Source organism: Oncorhynchus nerka, linkage group LG20, assembly GCF_034236695.1.
Source record: "Oncorhynchus nerka isolate Pitt River linkage group LG20, Oner_Uvic_2.0, whole genome shotgun sequence".
Taxonomy (NCBI): domain Eukaryota; kingdom Metazoa; phylum Chordata; class Actinopteri; order Salmoniformes; family Salmonidae; genus Oncorhynchus; species Oncorhynchus nerka.
The window spans coordinates 13699421-13722951 of NC_088415.1; the positions used below are offsets into that span (position 1 = coordinate 13699421).

The 23531-nt window shown below is 44.6% G+C and overlaps 1 protein-coding gene across 1 annotated transcript in view; it reads left to right on the forward strand.

Annotated features, from left to right (window-relative positions):
• The window catches only part of LOC115101848 (plexin A3-like), a 237838-nt gene that overhangs the window by 63700 nt on the left and 150607 nt on the right, over positions 1-23531 (forward strand). Inside the window, 1 exon segment of the mRNA XM_065005252.1 lies at positions 11849-11989. Coding sequence (XP_064861324.1) covers positions 11849-11989 — 141 coding nt within the window.

Genomic DNA, 23531 nt, shown 5'->3' on the forward strand with positions numbered 1-23531 from the left:
GCCATAAGGCAAAAGTGATAACTAAGTGGCTCAGGGAACAAAACATTGATATTTTGGGTCCATGGCCAGGAAACTCCCCAGACCTTAATCCCATTGAGAATTTATGGTCAATCCTCAAGAGGCGGGTGGACAAACAAAAACCCACAAATTCTGACAAACTCCAATCATTGATTATGCAAGAATGGGCTGCTGCCAGTCAGGATGTGGCCCAGAAGTTAATTGACAGCATGCCAGGACGGATTGCAGAGGTCTTGAAAAAGAAGGGTCAACACTGCAAAAATTGACTCTTTGCATCAACTTCATGTAATTGTCAGTAAAATCCTTTGGCACTTATGAAATGCTTGTAATTATACTTCAGTATTCCATAGTAACATCTGACCAAAAATATCTAAAGACACTGAAGCAGCAAACTTTGTGGAAATTAATATTTTGGCCACGACTGTATTCAAGTGATAGTGTTACTTTTCATATCTGATATATATTTATTTTTTTACAAAATCCTTTTCTTTGATGACGTTTAACATAAAATACAATACATGGCAAACTACAAAGGAAAAGGTAATAGCATTCGTCTCTCATTCCTTCCTCATGTGTCATTGTTGCATTCCATATTGTACTGGAGCTCCAACCTGACAGTTATTGCTAAATACTCTCCAGGACCTCAGTCAGATTCCCTTTAGACACTTAAAAGTGTCGGCACTCTCTCCAGCGAGGGAAACTGACCTCTGCCAAGGGATCGAGACATCTGTCATTCCTATCCCCAGTCATACCTTTAGCGGCAGGAACGGACACATGTGGCCCAGGTCCCCAGCTTTTATTGAGCGCTTTGGAGAAAAGGTTAGATATTTATGATCAGTAGTATCAGTATCATAGGGCTCGTCCAAAGGGCTCGTAGGGCTCGTCCAAAGACAATGCTTTTAATGTCTGTTTTACATTTATGACATAATGCTGAGGCTGCTGGGAGTTTTTTTTTTTTTTTGCGAAGTTGACCTGGGTGTAAGACAAGCTATATGCAACTTTGAACAGAAACCAGAGGATTGAATAAACAGTACCAGTCCAAAGTATGGACACAGCTGCTCATTAAAGTGTTTTTTCTTTATTTTTACTATTTTCTACATTGTAGAATAATAGTGAAGACATCAAAACGATGAAATAACACATATGGAATCATGTAGTAACCAAAAAAGTGTTAGACAAATCCAAATATATTTTATATTTGAGATTCTTCAAAGTAGTCACCCTTTGCCTTGATAACAGCTTTGCACACTCGTGGCATTCTCTTAACCAACTTCATGAAGTAGTCACCTGGAATACATTTCAATTAACAGATGTGCCTTGTTAAAAGATCATTTGTGGAATTTCTTTCCTTCTAAATGTGTTTGAGACAATCAGTTGTGTTGTGACAAGGTAGGGTGGTGTACAGAAGATAGGGGCAGTAGTGTATCCCAAGCGTATTCTCTGATCCTCCAGAATGTTCCTTAGCTATAATCACATTGTGGCAGCAGGAATGATTTTGTCAGGATTTAGAGGGCATAGCATATGGTTATTGTGTTCAACTCTTTTTTTATATACACTCAGCGGACATTTTTTTTTTTTTCACGAAATGGATCGCCCCTACAGGCAGTGACTCACGTGACAGTGGCCTGCTATATAAAGCAGGCAGACAGGCACTGAGGCATTCAGTTACTGTTCGATTAAACCTTAAAATGGGCAAAACTAGTGACCTAAGCGACTTTGAGCGTGGTATTATCATCGTTGCCAGGCACAGCGGATCCAGTATCTCAGAAACATCCAGCCTCCTGGGCTTCTCACGCACAACAGTGTCTAGGGTTTACAGAGAATGCTGTGACAAACAAAAAACATCCAGTCAGCGGTTCCTGTGGGTGTTGATAAAAGAGGTCCAATGTGAATGGAAAGAATCGTGCAAGCTAACAGGCGGGCCACAAACAGACAAATAATTGCGCAGTACAACAGTGGTGCGCAGTACAACAGTGGGGTGCAGAACGACAACTCGGAATGCACAACTCATCAATCCTTGTCAAGGATAGGCTATTGCCGCAGACTACCACACCGGGTTCCACTCCTATCAACTATAAAAAAAGAATAAGTGGCTTCTGTGGGTACGCAATCACTAACACTGGACAATTGAGGAGTTGAAAAACATTGCCTCGTCTGCTGAATTCCAGTTCTGTCAAACTGACGACAGAGTCAGGATTTGGCATAAGCAGCATGAGTCCATGGACCCATCCTGCCTGGTGTCAACGGTACAGGCTGTTGGCAGTGGTGTACTGATGTGGAGAATATTTTCCTGGTCCCTTGATATCAATTGAGCAACAAACATTTCCAATGCTTTGTAGAATCCAGGCTGTTCTGGATGCAAAGGGGGGGTTCCCCAGTACTAGTTGATCTGTGTCCCTAATAATTAAAACCTTTATTTACCTTGGCAAGTCACAGCCTGTTGTGACACAGCCTGGAATTGAACCAGGAACTGTAATGACACCTCTAGCACTGAGATACAGTGCCTTAGACCACTGTGCCACTCGAGAGCCCCATATAAAAGTTCCCAGTAATATACCCACCCTTTGCAACCCTAGGCAAAACAGACAATATAAATACTTGGAACAGTTCAGCTGCATTCAGTGCTTGCTGTCTGTGGTAAGAATTCTATATAGAGGGCAACTAAATGTTTTATTTTTTTACCTTTATTTAACCAGGCAAGTCAGTTAAGAACAAATTCTTATTTTCAATTACGGCCAAGGAATAGTGGGTTGTCCAGGGGCAGAACGACAGATTTGTACCTTGTCAGCTCGGGGGTTTTGAACTTGCAACCTTCTGGTTACTAGTCCAAAGCTCTAACCACTAGGCTACCTTGCCGCTCCAATGAAATGAAGAATTACATTGAGTTGATCTAATAGAAAACATTTTCTGCATTCCCTTTGTGGAAAAACACTATAGTATGCTCCAGTCTCCCTTCACTCAATAAAAACAATCCTACCAAAGGATTATTATCAAGACATTTCTTAATATGACCACATTTAGAGTCCCTGCCATTTGTCACAGGCACAAATGTGACTTATATTTAGGTAAGGATTTGACAAAGGGACTGTAAAGCACCTTAACCGTTTCAGTGTTCGCAGTAAATGTCTTCCTGTCGATGGAAGGGGGAGGTATTGTACCTTCCCTCTTAAGTCATTTCTATTTTCATTTTACAATGAAGGACTAAGATGGTGTAATTTCTCTCATTCTTCATCCTCCCTCTTTCTCTTCACCCTGATGAATGGCGTCCTCCTTCCTCCTAAAGGCAGACAAGACACCCTGTTGTGATAGGCAGTTAAGTCAACAACCCCTGTCCTGACCTCTGATTCATAGTGCTCCTTACCCTATCCAGTTCCACCTTTATTAATTCACATGTTTGTTGCCCTTTTTCAAATGTCATCACTTTCCCACATTTAGCTTGTATGGCTGCGCCCTGGGCCAGCGGCCTGTGTATTCTCACAGCCCTGGAACACAGACAGATGCATCCTGCCCATAGGGGGCACATGCCCCCTCAGAATGTTCAACTTTTTGTTAATGTTGTTTCTCTCATACCACTAGCCACTTAGACATTTTAGGAAGTTGGCTTAAGCTAGCCCATATACAGTGGGGCAAAAAAGTATTTAGTCAGCCACCAATTGTGAAAGTTCTCCCACTTAAAAAGATGAGACAGGCCTGTAATTTTCATCATAGGTACACTTCAACTATGACAGACAAAATGAGGAAAAGAAATCCAGAAAATCACATTGTAGGATTTGTAATGAATTTATTTGCAAATTATGGTGGAAAATAAGTATTTGGTCAATAACAAAGGTTTATCTCAATACTTTGTTATATACCCTTTGTTGGCAATGACAGAGGTCAAACGTTTTCTGTAAGTCTTCACAAGGTTTTCACACACTGTTGCTGGTATTTTGGCCCATTCCTCTATGCAGATCTCCTCTAGAGCAGTGATGTTTTGGGGCTGTTGCTGGGCAAAACGGACTTTCAACTCCCTCCAAAGATTTTCTATGGGGTTGAGATCTGAAGACTGGCTAGGCCACTCCAGGACCTTGAAATGCTTCTTACGAAGCCACTCCTTCGTTGCCCGGGCGGTGTGTTTGGGATCATTGTCATGCTGAAAGACCCAGCCACGTTTCATCTTCAATGCCCTTGCTGATGGAAGGAGGTTTTCACTCAAAATCTCACGATACATGGCCCCATTCATTCTTTCCTTTACACGGATCAGTCGTCCTGGTCCCTTTGCAGAAAAAACAGCCCCAAAGCATGATGTTTCCACCCCCATGCTTCACAGTAGGTATGGTGTTCTTTGGATGCAACTCAGCATTCTTTGTCCTCCAAACACGTCTGGCACTGCAGGATTTGAGTCCCTGGCGGCGTAGTGTGTTACTGATGGTAGGCTTTGTTACTTTGGTCCCAGCTCTCTGCAGTTCATTCACTAGGTCCCCCCGTGTGGTTCTGGGATTTTTTCTCACCGTTCTTGTGATCATTTTGACCCCACGGGGTGAGATCTTGCGTGGAGCCCCAGATCGAGGGAGATTATCAGTGGCCTTCTATGTCTTCCATTTCCTAATAATTGCTCCCACAGTTGATTTCTTCAAACCAAGCTGCTTACCTATTGCAGATTCAGTCTTCCCAGCCTGGTGCAGGTCTACAATTTTGTTTCTGGTGTCCTTTGACAGCTCTTTGGTCTTGGCCATAGTGGAGTTTGGAGTGTGACTGTTTGAGGTTGTGGACATGTGTCTTTTATACTGATAACAAGTTCAAACAGGTGCCATTAATACAGGTAACGAGTGGCGGACAGAGGAGCCTCTTAAAGAAGTTACAGGTCTGTGAGAGCCAGAAATCTTGCTTGTTTGTAGGTGACCAAATACTTATTTTATTTAGCAAATAAATTCCTTAAAAATCCTACAATGTGATTTTCTGGATTTTGTTTTCTCATTTTGTCTGTCATAGTTGAAGTGTACCTATGATGAAAATTACAGGCCTCTCTCATCTTTTTAAGTGGCAGAACTTGCAGAATTGGTGGCTGACTAAATACTTTTTTGCCCCACTGTAGGTTCCCCATCTCATAACTAGCTTCCACGTACCCATTTCAGGCTATCAAGTTAAAGTAGCTATATAGCTTGTCTATCTGTTATGCGGAGTGGAACAGGGGAACCCAAGAGCAGACTCAGATGAGGAAACTGGGATGAAGTAACCAAGGCATTTATTGAAACACAGAGGGAGATGGAGTACTGGCCAGGGGAAGCTCAGGTGGGTTGTTTAGAACCAGGTGCGGAGGCTGAGGCTGGAGTGAGAGGGGTTGGGACAGGGTAAGCAGGTCCGGAGGGGAATCAAAGGGAGTAGTAGAGTGGGGAATCCAGGACAGAGTAGCACGATGACGATACGTTGAACTGGAGACAAGGACCAGAGTCAGAGCGGGCGGAACTGTAGCGGAGAGGAAAACAGCATCAGGCAAGGAAACCAGGCACACCAGGCTCTATCAGTAACAACCGGCTAGAAGCATAGACTGAGCAGAGATTATGATCTGGTAGTGTGGAAGTGGCAGGACTGAGTATTTGTAGAGGTCTTGATTATGGAACAGGTTGCAGCTGGTGTGTATCTGCTCTGACTCCAGCACACCTGTCTCAGCCCACACAATCACACACACACACAGATAGAGGGAGAGGGAGAGAGTACTGGGGGAGTGGTGGCATGTTAAGGAGACACAGGATGAGCAGTAGAGGGCGTGGCAGGAGCAGATGTCATACTATCTTAGCTGGCATGCCTGCCATCAAGGTTGGTAGACTTTAGGAAAGCAACCAAGTGAATAGGACTCACTGTACTGAATAAGACTGACATTCCTTTCAATCTTTTGAGCAGAGATGCAGAGAGGCATATTTAGTTTCTTTTAAAAAATGACAACCAGTCAGTAGGATACAAGTAGCTCAAAAGGTATACTTAGATATGCAGAAAAATAAACATGTTTTTTACGTAGAATGAAGCATAATGATTATTGCTCGAGCTTGCATGAAAAAGCTGTTTCAGGTGTTTGAAAATTGCTAAATTATTAAACTTCCACCCACCAGCCATCCTCACATACATTACTTTGTGCTCCCTTAGATTTTTGTGGTGCATGCCGCCCCTGGACAGAGATCAGAACTCTCACAACGCCCTGATCTCTCTAAAGTGTTTCTATTCTGGTGCATGGAGCACCATATACGCAGCTACACTGATTTACTCTTACCCCTGTCACCCCATCTGGAGGATATGGAGACATTTCAATTCAAGGATTAGGGGATCAATTCATCTTTTTTTATATATCTCAAATGTAATCAAAAAAGAAGATTATCTCTTTCATTAAGTACAATTTTACAGAACATTCAGTGTTGTTACGGAAATAATCAATTGATTTTCATATTTGCATAAAAAATGCATAATGTCTATATAATATACAGTATCTCTCACCATATTCAAGATACAGTGCAAAAATCTAAGCAAACTGAAATAAGAGAAAGAGAGAATACAGATTCACAGAGAGAATAGAAATCAGCCTAACTAAACATGATTGGCCCTTAGAAAGAAGTCCTGATGAGCGATCCAAATCCATAGCAGACGAGCAACCGAACAAGCAGACCTATACCTCCTCTTTATTCCCTGTTACCATGACATCATTGTTCCCCTGTTACCATGACATAATTGTTTCCCTGGCACCATGACATCATTGTTTCCCTGTTACCATGACATCATTGTTTCCCTGCCACCATGACATCATTGTTTCCCTGCCACCATGACATCATTGTTTCCCTGCCACCATGACATCATTGTTTCCCTGCCACCATGACATCATTGTTTCCCTGCCACCATGACATCATTGTTTCCCTGCCACCATGACATATTTTTTTCCCTGCCACCATGACATCATTGTTTCCTTGCCACCATGACATCATTGTTACCCTGCCACCATGACATATTTTTTTCCCTGCCACCATGACATCATTGTTTCCCTGCCACCATGACATCATTGTTTCCCTGCCACCATGACATCATTGTTTCCCTGCCACCATGACATATTTTTTCCCTGTTACCATGACATCATTGTTTCCCTGCCACCATGACATCATTGTTTCCCTGCCACCATGACATCATTGTTTCCCTGCCACCATGACATATTTTTTCCCTGCCACCATGACATCATTGTTTCCCTGCCACCATGACATCATTGTTTCCTTGCCACCATGACATCATTCTTTCCTTGCCACCATGACATCATTGTTTCCCTGCCACCATGACATCATTGTTTCACTGTTACCATGACATCATTGTTTCCCTGGCACCATGACATCATTGTTTCCTTGCCACAATGACATCATTGTTTCCCTGCCACCATGACATCATTGTTTCCCTGCCACCATGACATCATTGTTTCCCTGCCACCATGACATCATTGTTTCCCTGCCACCATGACATCATTGTTTCCCTGCCACCATGACATCATTGTTTCCCTGCCACCATGACATCATTGTTTCCCTGCCACCATGACATATTTTTTCCCTGCCACCATGACATCATTGTTTCCCTGCCACCATGACATCATTGTTTCCTTGCCACCATGACATCATTCTTTCCTTGCCACCATGACATCATTGTTTCCCTGCCACCATGACATCATTGTTTCACTGTTACCATGACATCATTGTTTCCCTGGCACCATGACATCATTGTTTCCTTGCCACAATGACATTGTTTCCCTGCCACCATGACATATTTTTTTCCCTGCCAGCATGACATCATTGTTTCCTTGCCACCATGACATCATTGTTTCCCTGCCACCATGACATATTTTTTTCCCTGCCACCATGACATCATTGTTTCCCTGCCACCATGACATCATTGTTTCCCTGCCACCATGACATATTTTTTCCTTGTTACCATGACATCATTGTTTCCCTGCCACCATGACATCATTGTTTCCCTGCCACCATGACATCATTGTTTCCCTGTTACCATGACATCATTGTTTCCCTGCCACCATGACATCATTGTTTCCCTGCCACCATGACATCATTGTTTCCCTGCCACCATGACATCATTGTTTCCCTGCCACCATGACATATTTTTTCCCTGCCACCATGACATCATTGTTTCCCTGCCACCATGACATCATTGTTTCCTTGCCACCATGACATCATTCTTTCCTTGCCACCATGACATCATTGTTTCCCTGCCACCATGACATCATTGTTTCACTGTTACCATGACATCATTGTTTCCCTGGCACCATGACATCATTGTTTCCTTGCCACAATGACATCATTGTTTCCTTGCCACCATGACATCATTGTTTCCCTGCCACCATGACATATTTTTTTCCCTGCCACCATGACATCATTGTTTCCCTGCCACCATGACATCATTGTTTCCCTGCCACCATGACATCATTGTTTCCCTGCCACCATGACATATTTTTTCCCTGTTACCATGACATCATTGTTTCCCTGCCACCATGACATCATTGTTTCCCTGCCACCATGACATCATTGTTTCCCTGTTACCATGACATCATTGTTTCCCTGCCACCATGACATCATTTGAATCACAGGGAGACAGGAGAAAGTGTAATATTTATCTAAATTCCAATTACCTTCATCTGAGCTGTTTGATGTTGTCAAGAGGTCAGCACTCAGCAAGGACTCTGCATTTCAAACACTCCAACTAGACCGAGGAGGACATTAGCCTCCCAGAGACTCAGCTGTAGTTGCAATATGCCATCCTTCATTATGTCCTGTTCTCTGGAGGCTTGTGTAGGGTAGTTTCAGTGTACTGACTGCAGACAACTAGACCCACACTGTGTACTTTAGCTGTGTTATCTTCATGAAGCATTGCTGCAGGACGGCCAGTGTAATTCTGAAATGGCTTGGGGACTGGTCACAAATAAGAAGAATAGTAATTAGGAATTTGGCAAATTTAATCAAATTGTTGTTCCATTAAAACAATACAGTGCTTTAATTTAGTCCAATGGACCTTGATTTACGACATAAGTGGTATTGTTCTGATTTAGCATGTCATATTCCCACAGGGCTAGCTAACTGTACTGTACCATCAGGCCTGATGAACTGTATGCCACATGGTTTTACAGCATCAACCAGGGCAAGGACTTCACTCTGCTGTGTTTACATATTCCCACAGGGCTAGCTAACTGTACTGTACCATCAGGCCTGATGAACTGTATGCCACATGGTTTTACAGCATCAACCAGGGCAAGGACTTCACTCTGCTGTGTTTACATATTCCCACAGGGCTAGCTAACTGTACTGTACCATCAGGCCTGATGAACTGTATGCCACATGGTTTTACAGCATCAACCAGGGCAAGGACTTCACTCTGCTGTGTTTACATATTCCCACAGGGCTAGCTAACTGTACTGTACCATCAGGCCTGATGAACTGTATGCCACATGGTTTTACAGCATCAACCAGGGCAAGGACTTCACTCTGCTGTGTTTACATATTCCCACAGGGCTAGCTAACTGTACTGTACCATCAGGCCTGATGAACTGTATGCCACATGGTTTTACAGCATCAACCAGGGCAAGGACTTCACTCTGCTGTGTTTACATATTCCCACAGGGCTAGCTAACTGTACTGTACCATCAGGCCTGATGAACTGTATGCCACATGGTTTTACAGCATCAACCAGGGCAAGGACTTCACTCTGCTGTGTTTACATATTCCCACAGGGCTAGCTAACTGTACTGTACCATCAGGCCTGATGAACTGTATGCCACATGGTTTTACAGCATCAAGCAGGGCAAGGACTTCACTCTGCTGTGTTTACATATTCCCACAGGACTAGCTAACTGTACTGTACCATCAGGCCTGATGAACTGTATGCCACATGGTTTTACAGCATCAACCAGGGCAAGGACTTCACTCTGCTGTGTTTACATATTCCCACAGGGCTAGCTAACTGTACTGTACCATCAGGCCTGATAAACTGTATGCCACATGGTTTTACAGCATCAAACAGGGCAAGGACTTTGTTTACATATTCCCACAGGGCTAGCTAACTGTACTGTACCATCAGGCCTGATGAACTGTATGCCACATGGTTTTACAGCATCAACCAGGGCAAGGACTTCACTCTGCTGTGTTTACATATTCCCAGGTCTTTAAACAGGCACAATAAACGGCCAACTGTTAGAAAGGGGCTTACTATGTACCCGGCAGATCCTGCATGGTGTGCAGGTTGGCAGGCTCTTTACCTTTACCTGCTTCAATGGCAGCAGTTTGCTAACTGTGAACTGGCTTTTTTTCTGTTGTTCTTTGCTAGTTGTTTTGTAATGCTGCAGTGTTTCAGTTATGTTATTGCAGCCTAGTTTCAGTTACATTTCCTTGTCTTTACGCTATTCTGGAATTGGCACGAAAATACAGTTGGATGTAGTTTTTCTCCATAATTCCAACCCACTACATTGAGAGGATGAGTCCATGAAATGTGATTCTGAAACTATTGATCACGACATCAACGACTTATGAGTAAGATTTTCTCCAGCGAATCAGAGCATTTTGCATCATAGCAATGAATGCCTGGATAGACTTGCGTAACAGCCATGGAAAGTGGTTTAACATCTCTTACTTGATCATGTGTCAGAGGTATAAGCCCCAGGATCTATTTCACAAATTATCAGATGCCCTAGATAGAAAAAAGAGAAGAACTTGCTGGAGGAAAATGCTAATTGTGTCTGTTGTGGTAAACGCAGGCATTTGGAAGTTGTGAAAATGAGGAACGTAACAGCAGATAGCTGGGTGTGAGATGACTGCAGCTGGTATCACTTGAACTGACAAAGCGCAGACAATGACCATCATATTTTCCTCCCTGCTGTTTCACTGCTGTGGGGGATATGGTCTCCGTCTTGGCCAGCAACTTGTGACACCCAGTATGGCAGCGTTCAACTAATGGATGCCACCTTGTCAACACTAATTACGAAGACTGCAGCAACGAGGAGGCAGCTAATTAACAGACTAACGATGTTTGTCACTTCAGGCTGACCTAGATATTTAGGAGAAAGCCGAGCTTTTTCACCCTCACATTTTCTCCAGTTTATCTTTCCACAAATGTCTACATTTCTATTCCATGTTTTTTCAAAATGGATTCCTCTATATTTCAGCATTCATTTGGTTTATTTACTGTTCCCTTCCTGCCTCTGCCATATTTCCCTCAGAATTGATTAGGCCAGAAAAGCAAGGTGTCATTTTTTTTCCCTCTGAAATGAAGAATGTGAAAACAGGTGAGCTTTGCAGCAGCCATAACTGCAGTTGTCAGAGCTCAGAGTATTTATTCCCAATCACATCAAAGATGATGTGAATTTGACATTTTTAGAACTCCTTTCCCCGCTCAATGTTCTAATTATCAGTGTAAGGAAACAGAGAAGGTGGTAATGATGCAACAGCGGGGGGTGTGTGTGTGTGTGTGTGTGTGTGTGTGTGAGTGTGTGTGTGTATAGTAAGCATAATACATTTTTTACTGATCTTACATATTGAGACAATTCCTCCTCACCAGCCCCCCCCCCATACATACATATTCAGTATCCCTCAGAATTTATTTTCTAGGTCAGTGAAAGAGCTGAGGATTTGTGGGAGGTTTGGGGAATGTTGTTTGTGTCTGATTCAAAGCCAAAATAAAATAATGTTTCTGTTTTCAAACTTTGAAAATGTTCCCTACGTATAGTTTGGTTCACAAAAAATATTACATTGTCGTGACTTCAAATAATAATCTGAAAAAAGTATGAAATTATTTAGCAATTTGTTTAAACATCTGTCTCATTTTCCCTCAGATCCGAGTAGATGGCATACCTCCCCCGTCCCAGAGTGCTTTGCTGTATGAGACTGTTACAGTGGATGAAGGGAAACCTATTCTGCGTGACATGGTCTTCAGCCCTGACTACCAACACATCTACATGCTAAGTGACAAACAGGTGAGACACACATACACACACACACAAACACACACACACACACACACACACACACACACACACACACACACACACACACACACCAGATAGAATAAAGCACTGACCACCAAAGCCGATTTATTTCAGGATGTGAGAATGGAACATTATGAACTTTTCCATTGTGGAATGTTCCAGAATTAACCACCACTGAGTTTAATACAGTGTTGTCCTACTTTCCGAGATTCTCAAACCTTTATGTAACGATAATATAAGTTGAATGTGTACACAGACTCTCTCGATCTCTAACTGATTTACTTCTCCAGATATCTGCTTTTGTTTCACAGTCCCATTCATAATGTGTGAAAACATTTGTTCTGCGCTATGAAGACCTAAAATTATAAAAGATATGTTTGTCAAAAGGAATTGAATTAGACCCAGGTACTGTCAACAGTCTGCTTTGTTTTAAAACCCAACCGGAATTTCAGGTATGTTGTTTTAACATCTGCACGACTGGACGACAGAATATGAAACACCAGTTCAATGTCTTTGAATTCTGCCTCAGCTGGTTCACTATTAGGAAACTTTAGGGACGTGTCTCCATGGAGAGGCTTGCAGAATAGCTCTATTCTAAGAGGTCTTATTGTACAGAGGATAGGAAGGTTAACACACCAAGTTCCTCTGCAGTTGACGAGAATAAATCCTCCTACATACAGTACATACAGCTGCACGCATTAATCATGCCGGTTCCCTGCATAATACATCTATCAGCTTATTCGTTTTCTTCATAATCGAGCAATTTATTGAAAGGAAGGATGAATTGCTGTCGTTGTGCAATTATCACAAAGATTTGATCTTTTACCGTTAAAATGCATGTCTCAGGGATAACGAAGTAAAGAGAGACAGTCCTCCAATGAGAAGACTTGTCTTCATGATTTAGTAAGGGTCTGTGTAGTCCAAAGGAGAGAAGTGATTTTGGTGCATTGTTATTTAAATATATATATATATGTGTGTGTATATATAAAAATATATATATTAGTAGATATATATGAATACATATATAAACTCAGCAAAAAAGAAACATCCTCTCACTGTCAACTGCGTTTAATATCAGCAAACTTAACATGTGTAAATATTTGTATGAACGTAACAAGATTCAACAACTGAGACATAAACTGAACAAGTTCCACAGACACGTGACTAACAGAAATGGAATAATGTGTCCCTGAACGAAGGGGGGGGGTCAAAATCAAAAGTAACAGTCATTATCTGATGTGGCCACCAGCTGCATTAAGTACTGCAGTGCATCTCCTCCGCATGGACTGCACCAGATTTGCCAGTTCTTTGCTGTGAGATGTTACCCCACTCTTCCACCAAGGCACCAGATATTTCTGGGGGGAATGGCCCTATCCCTCACCCCCCGATCCAACATGTCCCAGACGTGCTCAATGGGATTGAGATGCGGGTTCTTTGCTGGCCATGGCAGAACACTGACATTCCTGTCATGCAGGAAATCACGCACAGAACGAGCAGTATGGCCGGTGGCATTGTCATGCTGGAGGGTCATGTCAGGATGAGCCTGCAGGAAGAGTACCACATGAGGGAGGAGGATGTCTTGCCTGAAACTCACAGCGTTGAGATTGCCTGCAATGACTCAGGACAATTGAGTCTGCAAAATTGTTGACTTGCATAAAGCTGGAAAGGGTTACAAAAGTATCTCTAAAAGCCTTGGTGTTCATCAGTCCATGGTAAGACAAATGGTCTATAAATGGAGAAAGTTCAGCACTGTTGCTACTCTCCCTAGGAGTGGCCATCCTGCAAAGATGACTGTAAGAGCACAGTGCAGAATGATCAATGAGGTTAAGAAGAATCCTAGAGTGTCAGCTAAAGACTTACAGAAATCTCTGGAACATGCTAACATCTCTGTTGACGAGTCTACGATATGTAAAACACTAAACAAGAACCGTGTTCATGGGAGGACACCGCGAAAGAAGCCACTGCTGTCCAAAAAAAAACATTGCTGCATGTCTGAAGTTCACAAAAGAGCACCTGGATGTTCCACAGCGCTTCTGGCCAAATATTCTGTGGACAGATTAAACTATAGTTGAGTTGTTTGGAAGGAAGGAACACACAACACTGTGTGGAGAAAAAAAGGCACAGCACACCAACATCAAATCCTCATCCCAACTGTAAGGTATGTTGGAGAGAGCATCATGGTTTGGGGTTGCTTTGCTGCCTCAGGGCCTGGACAGCTTGCTATCAGTGATGGAAAAATTCATTCCCAAGTCTATCAATACATTTTACAGGAGGATGTAAGGCTATCTGTCCGCCATTTGAAGCTAAACAGAAGTTGGGTGATGCAAAGGATAACGACCCAAAACACATAAGTAAATCAACAAAAGAATGGCTTCAACAGAAGAAAATACACCGTCTGGAGTGGCCCAGTCAGAGTCCTGACCTCAACCCAAATGAGATGCTGTGGCATGACCTCGCGAGCGGTTCATACCAGACATCCTACGAATATTGCTGAACTGAAACAATTTTGTAAAGATAAATGGTCCAAAATTCCTCCTGACCACTGTGCAGGTCTGATCCGCAACCACAGAAAACGTTTGGTTGAGGTTATTGCTGCCAAAGGAGGGTCAGCCAGTTATTAAATCCAAGGGTTCACATACTTTTTCCTTTCTACAATGTAGAAAAGAGTAAAAATAAACTGGCTCTCATGAGGTCCGCCACAGGAAAAGAAGACCCAGAGTTACCTCTGCTGCAGGGGATAAGCTCATTAGAGTTAAAAGCATCAGAAATCGTCAATTAACACCTCACAGAGTTCAAGTAACAGACACATCTTAACATCAACTGTTCAGAGGAGACTGCGTGAATCAGGCTTTCATGTTTGAATTGTTGCAAAGAAACCACTAGTAAAGGACACCAATAAGAAGAAGAGACTTGCTTGGGCCAAGAAACACGAGCAATGGACATTAGACCGGTGGGAAATCTGTCCTTTGGTCTGAAATTTGAGCTTTTCGGTTCCAACCGCCGTGTCTTTGTGAGATGCAGAGTAGGTGAACGGATGATCTCCACATGTGTGGTTCACACCATGAAGCATGGAGGAGGAGGTGTGATGGTGTGGGGGTGCTTTGCTGGTGACACTGTAAGTGATTTATTTAGAATTCAAGGCACACTTAACCAGCATTGCTACCACAGCATTCTGCAGCGATATGCCATCCCATCTGGTTTGTGCTTTTATTTATTGCTTTTATTTATTTTTTATTTCACCTTTATTTAACCAACAAGTTCTCATTTACAACTGCGACCTGGCCAAGATAAAGCGTAGCAATTCTTAGTGAGACTATCATTTATTTTTCAGGACAATTACCCAACACACCTCCAGGCTTCGTAAGGGCTATTTGACCAAGAATGAGAAGAGTGATGGAGTGCTCCATCAGATGACATGGTGGCAGGGTAGCCTAGTGGTTAGAGTGTTGGACTAGTAACTGAAAGGTTGCAAGTTCAAATCCCCGAGCTGACAAGGTTCAAATCTGTCGTTCTGCCCCTGAACAGGCAGTTAACCCACTGTTCCTAGGCTGTAATTGAAAATAAAAATGTGTTCTTAACTGACTTGCCTAGTTAAATAAAGGTTAAAAAAAATAAAAATGAAAAATGGCCTCCACAATTACCCGACCTCAACCCAATTGAGATGGCTTGGGATGAGTTGGACCGCATAGTGAAGAAAAATCAGCCAACAAGTGCTCAGCATATGTGGGAACTTCTTCAAGACTGTTGGAAAAGCATTCCTCATGAAGCTGGTTGAGAGAATGATAAGAGTGTGCAAAGCTGTCATCAAGGGAAAGGATGGCTACTTTGAAGAATCTAAAATATTAAATATAGTTTGATTTGTTTAACACATTTTTGGTTACTACATGAATCCATGTGTTATTTCATAGTTTTGACATCTTCACCATTATGCTACCATGTAGAAAATAATCCAAATAAAGAAAAACCCTTGAATGAGTAGGCGTGCCCAAACTTTTAACTGGTACTGTAGATGTATAAATATAACTAGATATATTTAAATATACAGTGGGGAGAACAAGTATTTGATACACTGCCAATTTGGCAGGTTTTCCAACTTACAAAGCATGTAGAGGTCTGGAATTTTTTATCATGGGTACACTTCAACTGTGAGAGACGGAATCTAAAACAAAAATCAGGAAAATCACATTGTATGATTTTAAGTAATTCATTTGCATTTTATTGCATGACATAAGTATTTGATCACCTACCAACCAGTAAGAATTCCGGCTCTCACAGACCTGTTAGTTTTTCTTTAAGAAGCCCTCCTGTTCTCTACTCATTACCTGTATGAACTGCACCTGTTTGAACTCGTTACCTGTATAAAAGACACCTGTCCACACACTCAATCAAACAGACTCCAACCTCTCCACAATGGCCAAGACCAGAGAGCTGTGTAAGGACATCAGGGATAAAATTGTAGACCTGCACAAGGCTGGGAATGGCTACAGGACAATAGGCAAGCAGCTTGGTGAGAAGGCAACAACTGTTGGCACAATTATTAGAAAATGGAAGAAGTTCAAGATGATGGTCAATCCCCCTCGGTCTGGGGCTCCATGCAAGATCTCACCTCGTGGGGCATCAATGATCATGAGGAAGGTGAGGGATCAGCCCAGAACTACACGGCAGGACCTGGTCAATGACCTGAAGAGAGCTGGGACCACAGTCTCAAAGAAAACCATTAGTAACACACTATGCCGTCATGGATTAAAATCCTGCAGCGCACAAAGTCCCCCTGCTCAAGCCACCGCATGTCCAGGCCCATCTGAAGTTTGCCCATGACCATCTGGATGATCCAGAGGAGGAATGGGAGAAGGTCATGTGGTCTGATGAGACAAAAATAGAGCTTTTTGGTATAAACTCCACTCGCCGTGTTTGGAGGAAGAAGAAGGATGAGTACAACCCCAAGAACACCATCCCAACTGTGAAGCATGGAGGTGGAAACATTATTCTTTGGGGATATTTTTCTGCAAAAGGGACAGGACAACTGCACCGTATTGAGGGGAGGGTGGATGGGGCCATGTATCTCGAGATCTTGGCCAACAACCTCCTTCCCTCAGTAAGAGCATTGAAGATGGGTTGTGGCTGGGTCTTCCAGCATGACAATGACCTGAAACACACAGCCAGGGCACTTGCTTCCGGGTTGGAGCGAGCCGGTCGCATCCGCGCTTCGGTCTCCTTCGGTCTGCAGGTTGTATAACTTTTTCATTACATTTCATTATAGTACAACGGTCTGATTTGTCTAATCTTAGCAATTTCTTCTTAGCTAGCTACATAGCCGTCGTTGTATCAAAGATAATTGCGTAATTATCGTATTTCGTCATCCTCCTATCTGCCCAACATGTTCACCGTCTACCGTAGCACTGTAGTAACTATCACACTCAACTGAACGACTTGATTAGTGTAGTGTTATCTAGCTACATAGTTGTCTTTGCTGTCTTCGTATCCAAGATAATTGTGTAGTTTAGAGCGTGGAGTCTTAGAGTGATAATTGCGTTATTAACGTATTTCGTCGTCCTCCTATCTGCCTAGCAGCTAGCCAGCTAGCATACGTTCACCGGCTACCGTAGCACTGTAGTAACTATCACACTCAACTGAACGACTTGATTAGTGTAGTATTAGCTAGCTACATAGTTGTCTTTGCTGTCTTCGTATCCAAGATAATTGTGTAGTTTAGAGTGTGTAGTCTTAGAGTGATTATCTTAATTTACCGAGGTTAGCTAGCCAGCTATTTTGTCGTCCTTAACGTAGGAGACACTCCTAGCTAGCCAACAGCCAGCCAACGTCTACTGAATAGAACTTTCGCATTCCGGTCGCATTCCGCTTCGCTCCACAGGTAGTATCACATTTTCATTTCATTTCATTACAGTCCCAACGGTGTGATTTGTTTGATCGCAGCTAGCTACATAGCTAGCTACATAGCCGTCTTTGTTTCAAAGATAATTGTGTAGTCTAGAGCGATTTTCTAGGTTAGCTAGCCAGCTATTGTCGTTCTCCTAACGCAACGTAACGTAACCAACACTGCTAGCTAGCCAGCTAGCCCCGAATAGCAGCATTGTAGAAACTTCACACTCAACGGAACGACTTGATTAGGGTAGTGTCAACAACGCAGCTAGCCTACCTCAGCAGTACTGTATCATTTTAATCATTTTAGTCAATTAGATTCTTGCTACGTAAGCTTAACTTTCTGAACATTCGAGACGTGTAGTCCACTTGTCATTCCAATCTCCTCTGCATTAGCGTAGCCTCTTCTCTAGCCTGTCAACTATGTGTCTGTCTATCCCTGTTCTCTCCTCTCTGCACAGACCATACAAACGCTCCACACCGCATGGCCGCGGCCACCCTAATCTGGTGGTCCCAGCGCATGACCCACGTGGAGTTCCAGGTCTCCGGTAGCCTCTGGAACTGCCGATCTGCGGCCAACAAGGCAGAGTTCATCTCAGCCTATGCCTCCCTCCAGTCCCTCGACTTCTTGGCACTGACGGAAACATGGATCACCACAGACAACACCGCTACTCCTACTGCTCTCTCTTCGTCCGCCCACGTGCTCTCGCACACCCCGAGAGCTTCTGGTCAGCGGGGTGGTGGCACCGGGATCCTCATCTCTCCCAAGTGGTCATTCTCTCTTTCTCCCCTTACCCATCTGTCTATCGCCTCCTTTGAATTCCATGCTGTCACAGTTACCAGCCCTTTCAAGCTTAACATCCTTATCATTTATCGCCCTCCAGGTTCCCTCGGAGAGTTCATCAATGAGCTTGATGCCTTGATAAGCTCCTTTCCTGAGGACGGCTCACCTCTCACAGTTCTGGGCGACTTTAACCTCCCCACGTCTACCTTTGACTCATTCCTCTCTGCCTCCTTCTTTCCACTCCTCTCCTCTTTTGACCTCACCCTCTCACCTTCCCCCTACTCACAAGGCAGGCAATACGCTCGACCTCATCTTTACTAGATGCTGTTCTTCCACTAACCTCATTGCAACTCCCTCCAAGTCTCCGACCACTACCTTGTATCCTTTTCCCTCTCGCTCTCATCCAACACTTCCCACACTGCCCCTACTCGGATGGTATCGCGCCGTCCCAACCTTCGCTTTCTCTCCCCGCTACTCTCTCCTCTTCCATCCTATCATCTCTTCCCTCTGCTCAAACCTTCTCCAACCTATCTCCTGATTCTGCCTCCTCAACCCTCCTCTCCTCCCTTTCTGCATCCTTTGACTCTCTATGTCCCCTATCCTCCAGGCCGGCTCGGTCCTCCCCTCCCGCTCCGTGGCTCGACGACTCATTGCGAGCTCACAGAACAGGGCTCCGGGCAGCCGAGCGGAAATGGAGGAAAACTCGCCTCCCCTGCGGACCTGGCATCCTTTCACTCCCTCCTCTCTACATTTTCCTCCTCTGTCTCTGCTGCTAAAGCCACTTTCTACCACTCTAAATTCCAAGCATCTGCCTCTAACCCTAGGAAGCTCTTTGCCACCTTCTCCTCCCTCTTGAATCCTCCTCCCCCTCCCCCCCTCCTCCCTCTCTGCAGATGACTTCGTCAACCATTTTGAAAAGAAGGTCGACGACATCCGATCCTCGTTTGCTAAGTCAAACGACACCGCTGGTTCTGCTCACACTGCCCTACCCTGTGCTCTGACCTCTTTCTCCCTCTCTCTCCAGATGACATCTCGCGTCTTGTGACGGCCGGCCGCCCAACAACCTGCCCGCTTGACCCTATCCCTCCTCTCTTCTCCAGACCATTTCCGGAGACCTTCTCCCTTACCTCACCTCGCTCATCAACTCATCCCTGACCGCTGGCTACGTCCCTCCCGTCTTCAAGAGAGCGAGAGTTGCACCCCTTCTGAAAAAACCTACACTCGATCCCTCCGATGTCAACAACTACAGACCAGTATCCCTTCTTTCTTTTCTCTCCAAAACTCTTGAACGTGCCGTCCTTGGCCAGCTCTCCCGCTATCTCTCTCAGAATGACCTTCTTGATCCAAATCAGTCAGGTTTCAAGACTAGTCATTCAACTGAGACTGCTCTTCTCTGTATCACGGAGGCACTCCGCACTGCTAAAGCTAACTCTCTCTCCTCTGCTCTCATCCTTCTAGACCTATCGGCTGCCTTCGATACTGTGACCCATCAGATCCTCCTCTCCACCCTCTCCGAGTTGGGCATCTCCGGCGCGGCCCATGCTTGGATTGCGTCCTACCTGACAGGTCGCTCCTACCAGGTGGCGTGGCGAGAATCTGTCTCCTCACCACGCGCTCTCACCACTGGTGTCCCCAGGGCTCTGTTCTAGGCCCTCTCCTATTCTCGCTATACACCAAGTCACTTGGCTCTGTCATAACCTCACATGGTCTCTCCTATCATTGCTATGCAGACGACACACAATTAATCTTCTCCTTTCCCCCTTCTGACGACCAGGTGGCGAATCGCATCTCTGCATGTCTGGCAGACATATCAGTGTGGATGACGGATCATCACCTCAAGCTGAACCTCGGCAAGACGGAGCTGCTCTTCCTCCCGGGGAAGGACTGCCCGTTCCATGATCTCGCCATCACGGTTGACAACTCCATTGTGTCCTCCTCCCAGAGCGCTAAGAACCTTGGCGTGATCCTGGACAACACCCTGTCGTTCTCAAATAACATCAAGGCGGTGGCCCGTTCCTGTAGGTTCATGCTCTACAACATCCGCAGAGTACGACCCTGCCTCACACAGGAAGCGGCGCAGGTCCTAATCCAGGCACTTGTCATCTCCCGTCTGGATTACTGCAACTCGCTGTTGGCTGGGCTCCCTGCCTGTGCCATTAAACCCCTACAACTCATCCAGAACGCCGCAGCCCGTCTGGTGTTCAACCTTCCCAAGTTCTCTCACGTCACCCCGCTCCTCCGCTCTCTCCACTGGCTTCCAGTTGAAGCTCGCATCCGCTACAAGACCATGGTGCTTGCCTACGGAGCTGTGAGGGGAACGGCACCTCAGTACCTCCAGGCTCTGATCAGGCCCTACACCCAAACAAGGGCACTGCGTTCATCCACCTCTGGCCTGCTCGCCTCCCTACCACTGAGGAAGTACAGTTCCCGCTCAGCCCAGTCAAAACTGTTCGCTGCTCTGGCCCCCAATGGTGGAACAAACTCCCTCACGACGCCAGGACAGCGGAGTCAATCACCACCTTCCGGAGACACCTGAAACCCCACCTCTTTAAGGAATACCTAGGATAGGATAAAGTAATCCTTCTCACCCCCCTAAAAGACCTAGATGCACTATTGTAAAGTGGCTGTTCCACTGGATGTCATAAGGTGAAAGCACCAATTTGTAAGTCGCTCTGGATAAGAGCGTCTGCTAAATGACTTAAATGTAAATGTAAATGTAACTAAGGAGTGGCTCCGTAAGAAGCATCTCAAGGTCCTGGAGTGGCCTAGCCAGTCTCCAGACCTGAACCCAATAGAAAATCTTTGGAGGGAGCTGAAAGTCCGTATTGCCCAGCGACAGCCCCGAAACCTGAAGGATCTGGAGAAGGTCTGTATGGAGGAGTGGGCCAAAATCCCTGCTGCAGTGTGTGCAAACCTGGTCAAGAACTACAGGAAACGTATGATCTCTGTAATTGCAAACAAAGGTTTCTGTACCAAATATTAAGTTCTGCTTTTCGGATGTATCAAATACTTATGTCATGCAATAAAATGCAAATACATTCATAAAAAATCCTACAATTTGATTTTCTGGATTTTTGTTTTAGATTCCGTCTCTCACAGTTGAAGTGTACCTATGATAAAAATTCCAGACCTCTACATGCTTTGTAAGTAGGAAAACCTGCAGAATCGGCAGTGTATCAAATACTTGTTCTCCCCACTGTATGTATATATATCTAAACTCACAGCTATAATCCAGTTCTCATTTAAGAGTTGTTACAGAGAGAGACTGATGTTACAGAGAGGCTGATAATACAGAGAGAGACTGATAATACAGAGAGAGACTGATGTTACAGAGAGACTGATGTTAGAGAGAGACTGATGTTACACAGAGAGACTGATGTTACAGAGAGAGACAGATGTTACAGAGAGACTGATGTTACAGAGAGAGACTGATGTTACAGAGAGAGACTGATGTTACAGAGAGAGACTGATGTTACAGAGAGACTGATGTCACACAGAGAGACTGATGTTACAGAGAGAGACTGATGTTACAGAGAGAGACTGATGTTTGAGAGAGACTTATGTTTGAGAGAGACTGATGTTTGAGAGAGACTTATGTTTGAGAGAAACTGATGTTTGAGAGAGAGACTGACGTTACAGAGAGAGACTTATGTTTGAGAGAGACTGATGTTTGAGAGAGACTTATGTTTGAGAGAAACTGATGTTTGAGAGAGAGACTGACGTTACAGAGAGAGACTGACGTTACAGAGAGAGGCTGACGTTACAGAGAGAGGCTGACGTTACAGAGAGAGGCTGACGTTACAGAGAGAGGCTGACGTTACAGAGAGAGGCTGACGTTACAGAGAGAGGCTGACGTTACAGAGAGAGGCTGACGTTACAGAAAGAGGCTGACGTTACAGAGAGAGAGGCTGACGTTACAGAGAGAGAGGCTGCCGTTACAGAGAGAGGCTGACGTTACAGAGAGAGGCTGACGTTACAGAAAGAGGCTGACGTTACAGAGAGAGGCTGACGTTACAGAGAGAGACTGACGTTACAGAGAGAGGCTGACGTTACAGAGAGAGGCTGACGTTACAGAGAGAGGCTGACGTTACAGCAAGAGGCTGACGTTACAGAGAGAGACTGAAGTTACAGAGAGAGGCTGACGTTACAGAGAGAGGCTGACGTGACAGAGAGAGGCTGACGTTACAGAGAGAGGCTGACGTTACAGAGAGAGGCTGACGTTACAGAGAGAGGCTGACGTTACAGAGAGAGGCTGACGTTACAGAGAGAGGCTGACGTTACAGAGAGAGACTGACGTTACAGAGAGAGGCTGACGTTACAGAGAGAGGCTGACGTTACAGAGAGAGGCTGACGTTACAGAGAGAGGCTGACGTTACAGAGAGAGGCTGACGTTACAGAGAGAGGCTGACGTTACAGAGAGAGGCTGACGTTACAGAGAGAGACTGACGTTACAGAGAGAGGCTGACGTTACAGAGAGAGGCTGACGTTAAAGAAAGAGCCTGACGTTACAGAGAGAGACTGACGTTACAGAGAGAGGCTGACGTTACAGAGAGAGACTGACGTTACAGAGAGAGACTGACGTTACAGAGAGAGGCTGACGTTACAGAGAGAGGCTGACGTTACAGAGAGAGGCTGACGTTACAGAGAGACAGATGTTACAGAGGGAAGGGGAACATGATAGAGCAGCCCCTCCCTCCTGGGTGGGGTGGCCACAAGGACAGACTCACAGAGGAGAGGAGGAGCCCTTATGGCCAGAATTAACAAAGGTATTCAGATATAAGGAGAATGGCACCGCTCTGTGCTGCCTGACTCATTCACTCAAACAATGGACTTCCTCTTGCATGGGGAGAGTAAAACTGGACAGGT